Below are 13,937 nucleotides of genomic sequence, written 5' to 3'. Positions count from 1 at the left end.
TGTAACCACTTAGCTGGCATCGGTCGGTGGAAATGCCTCAGCCTCGAAAAACCGGTTCGCCCACTATCCGTCTTCGGTTTGTTGTTTACGGGAGCTGACCCACAAACAACGTCTAACTCGTACAAAATAGACCGGGCATGTGGCGAATACCTGGGGAAACGGCGGTTGCCTGCCAGCGGGTCGAAGACAGAGAGATAGTTTAAGGAAAGCATGCATTTGACCGTGAAACTCAAAAAAGCGTGGTGCCGGCTGAAGCTCGAAGAGTTCCCCAAAGCAGCTCTGCTCGTATGGGTTCAGTGGGGTGTCTGTTTTCCCCGTGGGTCTGGCGGGGAGTGCGCCTGTCGGAGGTAGACTTCCCGGTGGATTACTGGAAGTAAATATGCCGTGCTCACAAATTGACACGACCCGCGACGAAGCCTGTGGGCCCCCGAGGAAACTTGACGTAGCATCTGTCGCGTTTCACAGCTTACCTTCAGCGTGTTCACGTACGCCGCCTACAACAGTACTCTCTTACGAGGCTGGCATTAGGGAGCTATATGGCTGCGAGCAATCGGTAATCACACAAGCCAGCGGCCGTCTCAGATGGCTCAAAAGCACACTGGTGCTCGTCGGCTACATCTATGACTTTCGTGGTTGTTCCCTGCTTCCAGTATATCGTATTATTGAGTGCATGCTTGCAGTGAAAGCCTCCTCGATGTTCCAGGTCAGCAGCAGCCCTGTTGTGGCGGGTAAGAGACGGGGCACCATATAAGACAGCAGTAAACGTCACGTCTCTTTTTCAGAAAAATTTACATGCAGCGTGACCTTTCTCAGAAGGAGGATAATTGCTATTGTGCTTCGTTTCCGACGGAATTTGCTATGGAGGAGACTTACACTTTCTCGCCAGGCGTCTCTAAACAAGTGGCGAGTGCTCTGTCACCGTCTCACGGTTTGTGTTAGTGACGCTCATTGGACTGGGTCACTGGGCCCGACAAAAGCAGTCCCAGCGTTACTTGTACACAAACAAAACGGTCACTGTATCCATCAAAGACCGTACAGGCGAGAGTTGCGTGCTCGTCAGTTCTTGTGGCGATCAGGTAGATGACGTCTGGGGAATGTGCACGACCGTGCTGTTCACCCATGGTGTTTCTGAGGCATGCGTGATTTCTTGAGGCACGGGGAGCTATGTTATAACCCACGCTGTGCGTAAAAAAAGATGCAATCAGTTGCTGACAGTTTCGCTGTATTGATCCAGTTCATTGCAATCAGCGAGCCGCCAGCCACCGTGGCTCGTACGCCGCAGACGAGACGAAGAAGAGGCGGCCGGGCTAGGCTCGTTCGTGCTTGCTGGAATGCATCAGTGTTCTTTCTGTTTTGGTGCCTTGCCACGTGGGCGCAGGATAGATGGACTGCTGACTTGTTTATCGTTGGTGAAGGTGCTGACACGAACTTTCCCATGGTCGACCAACCTGGCGGACCGGCGGACCGTGACGGCGTTGCTTTTGAACGTCAGGATTCCGGCGTTGACTCTGGAAGTCAAGAGGTCGGTTTCGATTTTGAAAATCAGGGTTTTGGCGCTGATTTGGGAGGTCAGGACGGCGGTACGTCCATGAGGGACGGGGACCAGCGCACGACGCATAACGGGGCACTTTCACTCAAGTCTCCGACTGGCGGGGACACACAAAGCGAAGCGGATCTTTCAGGAGAGTCTTCGTCAGGACACGAAGCGCCCAAACAGGGCGAACCCCCCGAGCAGGGCGACCCCCCCGGACAAGCCGTTATTCCTCAGGCACCTGTAGCCAATTCGGATTTTGGCTATCGTGGCCACTCGCAAGTGCAGGCGGCACCATGCGTGACACGGCGTTGTCCATACTACAAACAACCCACAGAAGTGATCGAAGAGGAGAACGTCATGCGGAAGAAGCCGGCGGTTGTTTCCCGGAAGAGACAAGCTTCAGAGTGGGACACTATCGAGAGACTACATCCGAATTACTCCCTGTTCTTGTAGCATACCGCTGACAAGTGTTACACCACTCAAATGTGTACGGGAATATACTGCCGTTTTACCTGCAGAGCCTAAGTCTTACTGCTTTGCGGGGAAACGGCGACTTCGGCGTCTTCATTTCCTAGCTGCCGCACGCACTGCAAGTGTATCGAAGGATAGCAGAATGAGATGCTTACCACGTTGGGGGACAGCCCCATACTGTATTTGCCAGTAGTGCACCCCTTTGCCACGCATACCATGCCTCATGGCAGTGACGGGAATACGGAGAAAAACACAGCTATGAGGTATAGAAAGCAGAGTTTGCTCTTGTTGACGGTCAGAAGCAGGGATGCTCTGTTCGTTTTTCGAATACTCTGTTCATGCTGTATATGACTATGAAGAGTTGAAGAATGGTCGATGAACCCCACACGTAAAGCGTCGCGCCACCGTGGATATTGTCGATGCTTGCTGTATTTTTGTCCAGGTGGTACTATGGTGACGAAGAAACAACAACAAGCAAGGTCTTGCGTGGCGTTGGCTACGGGTGGATGGCGTTTATGGTCTATGCCATTATTCGGCACGGGATGAGTAGTAAGTTAACACTTTCGAATGAGGATTGATATAGCCGTTGTTGGGTGTTTCGTTGTACTTGCTTAGAAAGATAAAGGAGCGGTTGCATTAGCTTACTTCGATTCTGTTTTGTGGCAGGCGTTGCCCTAAACGTATACCCTCTTGCGGTTTAAAAGCAGTCAATGTGAAAATGCCGTACACTGTCACCAGTATAGCGTCACCGGCTGAACAAACTGACATCCTTATTCGAGCAGCTACTGCTGTCTGAGGTGTTGACCTCTGCTCGCAATCCAGTCTTTGCATTTTGCTGCGGACTGTTTCAAACAGACGAGCGGACGGAGCCCTACTACTATGAAGAACAATAGAAAGTCTGATCTTGTTGGCTTACCCTGGATGCCCCACTACGACGTACTGCGGTGACGCAGCCAGCGAACGTGGACAGATGGCGTTTCTTTCTGAGATTTATGAACAAAAGAACGAAGTCGCTTTTTCCCAGTGTGACAATCTCGTTGGTGTCCTTTTATGAGTGTGGGAAGGTGAAACCGGTTCACTGGAGGCGCTGTACCTCATGCATGTGGTCGCAAAAGGTGCCCGCTTGCTAAAACCGGGGAACTGCTCAGAATATGACCCTTTCTGCTCGCCATTTCCTGTGTCAAACTGCTACGTCACCGCGGTCTTGTCGTCAGTCGGTAAGGGGGACGCTTAATGAACCCGGCTTCCCTGACCCGTACTCAGCCGGGCGGAGGAGTCCTTTTTGGATTTTCGGATCTGTGTGAGTGTAACGGCAGAGTGGCATTGCATCACGGCCAGATGTTGTACTTTTGCTTTGCGGGCGGATTTTTGTTTCTGCACGATATGTGGTGGTCAGATGCCAATGGTGTATTTGGTGCACGCCTGTCGTTCGCCTGATATAATACCTGGATTCTGCTCCGCCTTTCGTGGTGCAAGAGTTTGCCTCAAGGCTGAGCCATGCAGTGCGAAAGTAGTGTTACTGGGACAGCTTCAGCTCATGGAGGAAGCCAACATTTTATGCAACAGGAATTATCTGCGGCCTACCGGGGAGGATAAGAGGATTATTTCGTTTTTGTACACTCAGGAGTACTAGCCGAAATTGTCGTCTTGGCGTGAAGACCTAGCTGCACTAACTCGTGTGTATCACTTAACAACGCTTTTCGGGAGCTTGTTCTAGACCCAAACCGACTGCATTGCTTTCCGCTTGAGGGCGTGTGTAGTTTACCGGGTGCTGCAGATGGGGAGGCGGCGCATCGGTAAGCACACTGAGGCGAGACAAAGCGTCACGGCTTTCGGTAGAGAAGGCTTTCGCAACACCGAAGGCGCTGACTAAATTGGAGTGAAAAAGACAGTATCAAGCAAGGTTTATGCTACAGAACCGCTCTAGATCTTGAGTGTCACGTGACTTCGGTTGGTTATGGCTCTTAACAAATAAAAGGCGTGGAACAAGCAGAGGAAATAAGCGGGTCAGCGTTAGCGTTTGAGTGTGCTGGGGCAGGTAGTCCATAGGGATGCACAAGACTATCGTCACGCAGACATTTCAACATCTGCAAGACACCTCACGGACATACGTTAAACGTTTTCTGGGGAGCGACTCAAGACGTATGACATGCCCTATCGCTGGCTGTGTTTGTTGATGTGCGACACTGAGAAACTGGAGGAGCGCACTCATTGGCGTCACGACTTTCACTATTGGATGCATACGCGTGATGTGGAGGCGATCGTGTTCATCCATGCATGCACCGTTGGGAAGTTGCAGAACCCGCTCATATTTCCTTATTTTCTGGTCTTGCGTCTGAACCTGGCACACGAGTTTACCACGAGCGACTTTCTTCAGTTTCGCAGGAGGTGGATGGTCAGGCGATGAAAATAGCGTCAGGAGTCAACGAAAAACTTGATTCACGATACACTATTCAAGGGAAAGAGAGTTCGAATGGATGAAAACAAGCCGCGGTTTCATAGTAAGTGCAGCTGCAGCCAGATGACGGAGGAGCGTGGCGCGTTCCGTCCTGTGACAGTTTTGGTACAGAGACACTTTTTACAGAGCGAAGAGTCAGTACTATCGCACTGGCAGCAGTCATATCTGAGATAGGAAAATCCATAAGCGTTTGCTGCAGAACATAATCTACGACTTTGGCTACTTGCTTATATCTTCAGTGTCTTTGTTTACCTGACCCAAGTTCTGGGGTTGTTTTCGTGACCGTCCAGTTAAGTGCATCAAGCATAATGGTGTTCAAAGTAAAGCCATGAGCTGGTCATTTACAGCAGGAGAGTGTCTGCGGAAGCAACATAACAACGTAGTGGAACGCCGCTCCCGTGCACTTCACATTTTATTCTCTATGCTATTCTCACTTTTTAGTTCGACTGCACGCGATCCTGAAGCTTCTCCGAGTCTCCCAAGAACTTCAGTTCTGGATGAGCACACTACTCCTACAAAAAGGACATGCAAAACTTAAACTTTTTGGATTCGCATAGATACCTGAGCCCCGCGGCTGTCAAACCGGGCAGGTGCCAGTCAACAGGGGTTTCCCGCTGGATGAATCCGACACATTCGGTTCGATCTTTGCACGGAACGTTTGTAGGGGAGCCTAGTCTGAGACACGGGTGGGCTGGTGCCAGTGTGTAGACAGAAGACTCTGGCGACATCTCCGACGGTTTTCTCTTTCCTAGGAAATCCGTAAAATAAAACTGTCACCATGGCTTCGATTTAAAAATGTGTTGCCACGTGCGTGCAGCGAAATCCGGTCAGCCGGCGAAATGCATGCGTCTCCAGCTGTCGACTTCCATCGCAGCAGGGAATCCAACATTTGCTTTCTTGTTTCTGCGCGTTTATTCGTTGGGTGTGATCGGGCTTTTCAGCTACATTACGAGAGATGTCGGACAAATGTAAGTTTCGACTGCCCTCGTTGCTCGTTTTACCGCCTCTATATTCCTCGGTCTTTCTTCGGCGACACACGCCATATTCGCGCCTTTACTGCGGGAATTCTTTTCTTGCTCTTGCGTCTTGCATCGTCGGCTTCCATCTCCTCTTTTTCTGAAATAGCGACTTCCCTGGCACGCATTGGCAGACTTGGGCTCCGGCAGAAAGGATTCCCGCGCCTTTTCCGCTCGGGCTCTTCAGGCGCCACGTTGGTGTCCTTTATACACGGAAGACTTTGGCATTTTGGATTTTCTGCTTCGGCTTTCCGTCTCTGCGGAAGTTTCCCTTGCTGCGTTCCGGGAGGGTCGCTGTGCCCGGTCTGTTTTCGTCTGGATCGTTCGTTTTTGGTTTTGGCGGCTGCATGCTCCGCAACAACGGATCTGCATCTCAACCCTCGACCTTTTTCCTCCGTTTGCACCAACTCTAAAGAAAACGCAGAGACGTAACAGCCGGAAAGCCACCACATCATTACTGAACGCCTCCTCTTCTATCGTCGGCGTAGAGCTGCGGCGGCCAGCGGCCTGCGGTTCTCTCCCGTTTCTCGCGTTTCTGAGCTTGCATCTTTTGTCTGCCCTGTGAAAGCCGGAGTTCGCCAGCGACACAGACCTCGTCCTCCCCCGCTGCTCTATTGGCAGTTTTTTTTCTGTCGGTCTTTCCTCCCAGTCCTAGGCAATCTTTTGCTCCACAATGAAGAAAATCAAGGTTAAGTCTGGGGAGTTGAAGGCGGTGAATCCGTCGGACACCTACCGCAAGACCCAGCGCGACAAGGAGAAGAAAAAAAATAAAATGGACAGACGACACAACCGCGAGCTGTCGATCTTGAAGAGGAACCCTCGCGTGATCAAGGAAGAACTCGACAAACTCTGCGAAATCGGTCAGTTTTCTTCTGGAAAATCCACTTGGATTCCCAACACACTCTCCTCCTCCATGAATTCCTAGACGCAGTCTATTTCCTTTTTTTTCGTGCAGCGGTCGGTTTCTGCTGTTTTCTCCAGGTTTTTTCTGTTTCGTCTCCTCGTCTTTTGTGTGTGGCTTCTTTTCATGTCCCGCTCTTAGGTTTCCTTTTCCGTTCTGTCTCTTGGACATTTTTGGAAGCGTCCTCTTCACGCTGCCCCCGTTCTTTGAACAGTTCCTTCAACGCGGCTTTGAAGCACAGCCGATACGTACGCGCATGCAGGTTTTCCACCGTTGTTCCCCTGTGGAGACTTCGTCGCAAAGAGGTTTTCAGAATGAAGTCTGGAACTCATGACACCCGTGTACACTGCGTCAGAGACACCTGCTTTTCAGCAACTCCGTATTCCAGCGTGATTCTTGTGCGTCGAGTTCATCTGCCCTTTTCCTCTGCTTCATCCCTTGCGGGTGGAGAGATAGGCCTCTCACCGTTCCCACTGCTCCCTTCCAAGTTTCACCTCGAACAAAGCGAAGTCCAGAACCCAGGACAGCTTGTAGACGGAACGTTGCTTGTGCGAAGCTCTGTGAGTCGCCTGTCTTGCTGTGAAAAGCCTTGCCTTCCTCTTCTCTTCGTCTCCTCAGAAAAAACCAACGTCCTCCGTGATGGTCAGCGGAGGCGCAAGCAGAAACTTCAGCAGCTGTGGGACATCGCGGTTCAGTCCGTCGAGGCGGAGAGACGCGCAAGAAAGGCCGAGCTTCAGATGGAGGAGCCTTTCGGCGAAGAGGCAGCCGCAGAGAAGGAGGGAGACGAACACCCGCTGTCTCCTGGCGAACAGAGATCTCTCACAAGCAGCGACGTCCCTCGAGATCCCAGACGACGAGCCGTTCGTCCCCAAGAACGCTTCGATGACGAGTTCATACTCAAACTCGATCAAGAGCAACGCAGATACTATAATCCTGCCCTCTGCAATGCCGGCATCTTCAGACGTAAACCAAACTGATAGGCGCATTTGCTTGGACACGCACATGTCTTCTGACGCGTATATATATATATATATATATATATATATACATGCTTTATAGTATACGTGTATTCGCACATTGTGTTTTACACCTATGCGCTGGAGTAGCTATCTGAGTCATCATTTACAGGACGCTTGCGCATGCGTTTACAGATACGTATACGCATAGATAGTCGTGTACGTCTCCCCTGGACACAGGTACTTGTCTCCAGATATTTTTTAGGCATCCATTAGTACACCTTTGTACTTGTATATACGATTCAAAGTGAGCTGGTGGTTGCCACCGCGCAGTTGCTCAGGGGTCGCCGACAACATGTATGCATTTTTCGAGTCGCGTTGCATGCAAGGCGTTTGCATCGCTCTCGTCTCGAGAGTAGACAACTGCGGAGTGAGGCGTTTTGTGAGAACCTTCGCGAGAGACGCCTTGCAGAGACGCAAGCACCGCATGCGTTCGTCCCTCGCTCCGTCGTCGGCTTTCGCCTCCTCTCCTGAGTTCTTCCAACGGAGAGGCGTTCTCGTCTCTGTAACTTTCTCCAGTGCTGGCAAGTTCCTTCTCTCAGGTTTGCCCGCTTGTGAAGTGTGAGGAGAACGGTTTTATGTCAGGCCCTGCGCCCCAGCTGTGTTCGTCCCCGCGTTTGAGTTTTCTCTCCCTGGACGTTTCGTCAGCAGGCGAAACTGCCGTGTCTTCGCCTCTCAGGACCAAGTTCCAGTCAGTGCCTCTGCATTCGCTTGGAGTGACTTCTTACAAGGAGCCGTGGCTGTGCAACTCTCTTTTTTCTCGCTTCACAGATCCCGACGGCAGTCTACGAGGGTATCCCCCCACCGTTCGCCAGGGTGCCTTCGACATGCGGCGAGAGTGTAAGCGAGACAGAAGGACTTGTTCGAACACTAGTCTTACAGCTGGTTGATTCGATGATCTCTGCGTTTCCGCTGGTGTGGAGTGCACAGCGAATGAACAGCGGCACTGCCAGACGCGTCTTGAGAGACAGCGGAAAGCATTCCTACCGAGAGTTTCTCTCTAACGAGGTGGACAAACACAATATGTGTGACGCACTTGAGGCAACTCTGTGGCGACAGCGTTCCTTCCGGTTCGGGTAGCATCCACTCTCGTGGAGCGCTTTCGCCGCGAGGAAGCGCTCGACGTGGAATCTCACGAAGCTCAGCATGGGGGACAACAGCTTTTTGTTGCTCTCTGTGCCGCTCGAAACAGGCGATGCGAGAAAAAGCCGAGACTGGTTCGCGAATGAGAGCAGACGTTCACGGGCTGTCCACGACAGCGGGAACGCGGCCGACATGAAACTTTGTGGAGTCGTGATTTCGAGAGCCACAACTTTAGCTGTCGGCTCTGTCGCTTTGTCTCGTGTCAAGGTCGCGTTCTACAGGATGAGGGACTCTCTGCTGTCCCCCGATTTGGTGTTCGTCTCCATCGTTCGGCGCTCGTGGTGTGGATCTCTGTGTGGGATGTCTGTTTTTCCTGGGTCTATCTGCTCTCGCTCTCCTTTGTCTCCATCTTTCTATCTTCCCTTGGGTGTCTCGTCTGTCGATCAGTTGCGGCTGTGACTCGGCCATCCATCTGGTCTCGTTGTTCCACCTTGCCCTTGATCTTGCGCGAAATCGCGAGGAGGGCAAACAGGAGAGCACACAGAGAGGCGTCGCAAGCGAAGACGGTTTCTACGGAGCTGTTCTTGGGTTGCCAGTGAAAAGCATCTTTCTGTCTCTGACGTTCCGCGCTCTTCTACGTTTCTTCTCAGACTTCGAAAGCTTGGAAAGCGAGCGCCGCAAGAAGGAGGGACTCTCCAGCTCGAGTGAAGAAAACAGCGAAACTTGGAGTGACGTGTCAGACGGGGAACATGCCAGAGAGCGAGGAGAATCGCGGGAGAAAGACGCAGAAGAAGAAGATTCAAATGAAGATGATATCCTCGCTTCGATTCCCCTGCCTGACGACCTTCCACCGGGGTTCTCTCCAGAGCCGCCTAGCCTGCCACCGTGAGGATTTCCTTTGCCTTCGTTTGGTTCTGTTCACTTCCTTTCTCTTTCATCCGCATTCCTACTCTCTCTGTCTCTCTTTTTTCCTCCCTTTTCGGCTTTCTCTTTTCCTCTCTTTCTCGTCTTTTCACGGCTCTTTTCCGAGACCAAGTCCTTTCAAGCCCTGTGTGTCGTTTCTGTCTCCGGTGCATGCGCTGTGAGCCTCGACCCTCCTCGTTTGCTTTTCATCCGTCTTCCATTCCATGTGGGTCTTGGCGCTTGCTTGTCTGCTTCTTGTTTGTGCTTTCCTGCCTCTCTCGTACGTAACCTTTCTCTTCTTCCCCTCGCCAGATTGTTGCTTTTTCCTTCGCTCTCTCTTGCAGAGCTCCCGCACCTGGTCCAACGCAGAGTTCCCCCTTTGGAGTGCAGAGTCCTTCGGCTGCCTCTGCTTTCGTCCTCCCCACATCGTTCGCAGAGACAGCAGGTGTCTCTCCAGGAAGCAACTCGTCTCCTTCAGGGCATATGCCCTCTGCCTTTCCTTTCCGGCCCCCGGTGAGAAACGCCCAGAAAACGCAAAAAGAATTGTAAAAACGTCACCGCCAATAGATCAATTCCCAGGCTCCTGAGCAGAACCAGCCTTTCTCCTCTCTCACAGATGCGACACAACTACCAAAAAAATGGTCGTAAGTAGCCTTTAGAGATTCGTGAGGACGACTTCTGTTCCCGCGGGATGCTGCAGCGTTCTCTCAAGAGGCGTTGTGTAAATCTCAAAAGAGGATTGAAGAGTCCTGTTTCAAGGATCTCGTTTGAAACACTCCGACGATGCGGGGTCCACAGCTGCAACTGAACTTCCGCGAGAGTCGCAGGGACGCGAGTCACCGTTGTTCGGCTCCGGAAGAAATGCGTTGTGCTGATCAAATTCGGAGAGTCTTGCGTGCATTCGAAAGAAAGCCGACACGACGATCCAGACGTCGTCCTCCACGAGGTTTACAGGAGACGCTGAACTCTTGCAGGCAGCGTACAAAGAAGGAATATAGAGTATATGCATGCATGCACGAACTGGGGTCTGAACGGCTGTGTGGCTGGTACCCGTTTTTCTACTCCACATATAAGTGCTTCACGACGGTCTGTCCTACGGTGCGAGAGGAAAAAACGAGGACTGCTGTTTGTTTTTCCGACGTTTTTCGACGGCCCATTCGCCTGGTCTTCGGACGGCCGCTAGCGAGTCCAGTGTCTTCTCCTCTCGCGCTCTGGAGTTCTGGAGTCTTCTGAGAAAAGAACGATTTTTATTCTAAGCTGAAAGGTCCTTACTCGCCCTGGTGAGGTTCTGAAAACACTTACGTAAAACGCATTCTCCAGGAAACGCCCCGTCGAAGGCGTCCGTGGGCGTCGCCCTTCTCTCTCCTGTGCTTCTCTTCGTTGCATCCTCGCGTCTACCGACTGAAAGCTGCTCTTTGTTTACAGCCACCGCCGCCGTTCATGTTCCCTCCCCCGCCCATTCCGTTCATGCCTCGGCATCTCCAGTCCGACGCCTCTGGTCCTCAACAGGCTCCGAACGCTTCGCCTGTGCCCCCGACTTTTCCTTCTTCGCTTTCCTCTCCTTCGTCTCTTCCTTCTTCTCTTCCCCCGTTTCCTTCTTCTGCTCTTCCTTCGGCTTCGCCTTCTGGGTCGTCTGGTCCGAACGCAGAGCAGACAGGAACGCCGAGCTCTTCTTCGCCGTACTCTGCCCCGCCAGCGATCTGGAAAGTCAACGGTCCCCAAGCCGTCCGAGAGGCGCGAGCTGCGCCGTACACGCCTCCCGAGACGAAATCCGCCTTGCCAGCGGCAGCGATGGCCTTCGTTCCGACGCAGCTCAGGTAGCAAAGAAACAAGTGGAAGGCAGTGTCCAGAAGAGCCAGAACGTTGAGAAAGCAGGAGATGGCTGTAAGGTTTGGGACCAGGTTCAAACAGGAACGAAACGGGAGGCAACGAGGCGACAACGGCCAAGCGGCAGAGAACCATTAGAGGTGCCTGTTAGGCGTTGGGGTCGTCGTGTGAAAGAACAACGAGGAAGAAGAAATGTGGAAGCGACAAAGAGCTCCGAGACTTTTCGGCGAGGTTCGCGTCTTGGAGACACACACCGAGAGCCGGAGGATAACTCGAGGTGCTGTTCGATGTTTGGGCCATCCGACGAAGAAGGTCTCTGTGGTGTTTTCTGTTGATTGTCTGTCGCTGCCTTTTTCGTGACCTGTGTCTCTTTTCTGAGCCTCGTCGTCTTTTAGTGTAGTCCTCTTCGGTGCCGTGTTTTCGTTTTCAGAACGAAGAACAAGCCGTCGCCGGTGGCGCCTCGCTTGGCGCTTCAACAAGTCTCTGCCTTTTCGACAGGCCTGGGGAACGCGCACCAGAATCGGTCGAAGGAGACAGGGACCGCCTCTCACGGGGGGAAGCCTGGAGGCGTCGCGAGCTTCTTGACGAAGAAACCGGTCTCTGCTTTCGGAACGGACCCCCGAGGAAACGCACAAGATCGCGCCGGAAGCGCTCCCGATCCCTCCAGAAATCTCGACGATGTAAGCAAAAACAGCTCGTTTCCTTCTCCATACCTACGTGCATGCGACGGTTTTCACACTGGTATAAAAATGTATATATATATATATATATATATATATAAACACGGATGCCTCTTTCATGCAATTGCAGTGACAGAAGTAAATCTCCGCCTTTCTCTATAAATACACCTGCACCGTTATATATATTATATATTATATGTGAATATGTATTGGTTTATAGTGCAGGGATACTCGTTCTCTCTCCCTTTCAGTTGCTTTCAAGAGCTTGCCCACACCGGGACTTAGTGCAGCGTAGATGTTTGTCTGTGAAGACTGGATGGGCAAGCTTTGTCTTTGAAACGAACTTTGTGGCGATGAGAATTCAAGTGTGTCTGTCTCGAGGGCCGTCGACTCTGTCGGTCTTTTTGCCTCCGTTGTCTCTTGAGGTTTCTCTGGAATCGCTGTTTCCGTCCTCCCATCTCTTTTCAGCTCTTCAACGACTTTCTGCGAGAAGTCGGCGAAGCGTGATCGAAATTGTCAGCGAGTTCAGTGCGCGTTTCGCGGAAGCTTCCCGGAGCGAACGAGGATGGTCTCGCTCTCTGTGGGAGGACGAAGGAGAGCGCATCCGTTTCTGAAAGATCGAGAGCAGGGCGAGTGCCTGCTGGAGCGGGAGAACAAGGAGAGCACCTCTTTTTTGAAAGCGACAAGGATGGAGTCACTTTCGTGAGGTCCCGGCGCCTTCTGCGGGAGAGTTTTGTGCGAGGGTGAAGAAGAGAGAAAGCTCTCAGGGTAATTTAGCAACGGCGAATGTGACGGATGAGGTACCGCAGAAGACTGGTGTAGTTTTAGAGAGAGACGCGTCTGGAGTGTATGCGGTCGACAACTTGGACTTCGCGTGCTGGACTGAAACGCGCTCTTTCTGTCTCGCAATAGAGGGAATTCTCGACGAGTGCGTCGGTGAGTTGGGGACGGAAATGTGTGTGCGCAAAGAGACTAAAGCAGCCTGAGGGCCTTCAGAGACAGTGTCTCGGACAAAAGAGATTCGGCGTCGTTTGAAAAAAGGTCTGCGGTCTCTTCTGCTAGTGAAGCCGTCGGCTCCAGAAAAACTCGACTGTCAAAATCAGGTCTCCCATGTTTCTTCAGATCTGGCGGCCAACTCTCCTCAGGAGAGAGGCACAACGGCCAGGCTGTGACTCCGCAAACGGAGCAAACAGTCGGGGATCGAAAACGCGTGTGGGCAGGCCGTTGTAAAAAGCGAATCAGCTGACTCCCCACGGAGGCGCATGAAGAGCGTCTTCCACCTCGGTTTTTCGAGGAGCTAGGCACAGAGGTTCAAAATGCTTCCTGGACTGGCTACTCGGTTGCCCGGTTCTCTGGGTTCCAGCAGTCGCGTTCCACTCCGCGAGCCAGAGCGAAAGAGTGTGTGAATGTCGAGTGAATTGCGACATAGAAACACCGGCAACTGAGGAGGAGGAAGTTCTCGAAGAGGCGAGGGAAATGCGTTGCATGCAGTGTCGCGGAGGGATCCCCCTGCACCCTCAGACGGCCCGGCAACGATTCGTCGCAGCAAATGTTCCCCGCGTTTTCCACATTAGAAAGTCTCTTCAAGACACGCACACCGAACGCCAGTCACACTCCCCACTTGCCACCAGAGAACAATCACGCAAAAAAATACCTCTCTGCTACAAATGCATATTCAAACGCACGGACAACGCAGAAAAATGTACATCTACAAATGCCCAGATATACATATATATACATATATATATCTAAATATTTCTGTGCGTTTGTGTGTAAATGCAAATGTATGTATTTGTATGAGGAGTCATATGAGTGTATGTTTCTTTGCAACGCACCGTTCGACACTGGGTGAGCGTTTGAACCGAGCAAAAACATCAGAAGTCGCAAACCACGTGCGTCGCAGATCTCAGGCGAGAGAAGTCGGGCATTCACTGCAGAGAAGCCGGGTCGCGAAGACAAGCGATCGGTCAAAAGACGGAACTTTGATTTAAAAGTTGCAAACGAGGTCTTGAAAAACCAGTGGACCAGAAAGGATGGCTTTCGTGAGA

General features: G+C 51.9%; 2 protein-coding genes across 2 annotated transcripts; both read left to right on the top strand.

Moving 5' to 3' along the window:
* The first annotated feature begins 183 nt into the window (after positions 1-183).
* TGME49_270700 (hypothetical protein) lies at positions 184-3,708 on the top strand. The gene is made up of 3 exons (XM_002365695.1): positions 184-1,938; positions 2,448-2,554; positions 2,861-3,708. Exons 1-3 carry the CDS (start codon positions 1,196-1,198, stop codon positions 2,896-2,898), a joined length of 888 nt encoding a protein of 295 aa, XP_002365736.1. The 5' UTR covers positions 184-1,195; the 3' UTR covers positions 2,899-3,708.
* Positions 3,709-5,813: 2,105 nt separating this feature from the next.
* On the top strand, positions 5,814-12,396 carry TGME49_270710 (WW domain binding protein 11; the record flags this gene model as incomplete). The annotated part of the gene is made up of 8 exons (XM_002365696.1): positions 5,814-6,339; positions 6,999-7,343; positions 8,168-8,236; positions 9,130-9,364; positions 9,727-9,895; positions 10,808-11,199; positions 11,640-11,889; positions 12,358-12,396. The coding sequence occupies exons 1-8, from the start codon at positions 6,153-6,155 to the stop codon at positions 12,394-12,396; spliced, it is 1,686 nt and encodes a 561-aa protein (XP_002365737.1). The 5' UTR covers positions 5,814-6,152.
* Positions 12,397-13,937: the final 1,541 nt, after the last annotated feature.

Source organism: Toxoplasma gondii, chromosome VIII, assembly GCF_000006565.2.
Source record: "Toxoplasma gondii ME49 chromosome VIII, whole genome shotgun sequence".
Taxonomy (NCBI): domain Eukaryota; phylum Apicomplexa; class Conoidasida; order Eucoccidiorida; family Sarcocystidae; genus Toxoplasma; species Toxoplasma gondii.
Note: the sequence above shows the minus strand (reverse complement) of the source record. Positions and strands in the feature narration are given on the sequence as shown.

Bases quoted from the DNA above. Each gene is read 5' to 3' on its own strand.
- TGME49_270700 (XM_002365695.1), top strand. From the start codon at position 1,196: ATGCAATCAGTTGCTGACAGTTTCGCTGTATTGATCCAGTTCATTGCA. The intron at 1,939-2,447 runs GTGGGACACTAT...ATTTTTGTCCAG, and splicing joins CGGAAGAGACAAGCTTCAGA to GTGGTACTATGGTGACGAAG. The intron at 2,555-2,860 runs GTAAGTTAACAC...TGTTTCAAACAG, and splicing joins TATTCGGCACGGGATGAGTA to ACGAGCGGACGGAGCCCTAC.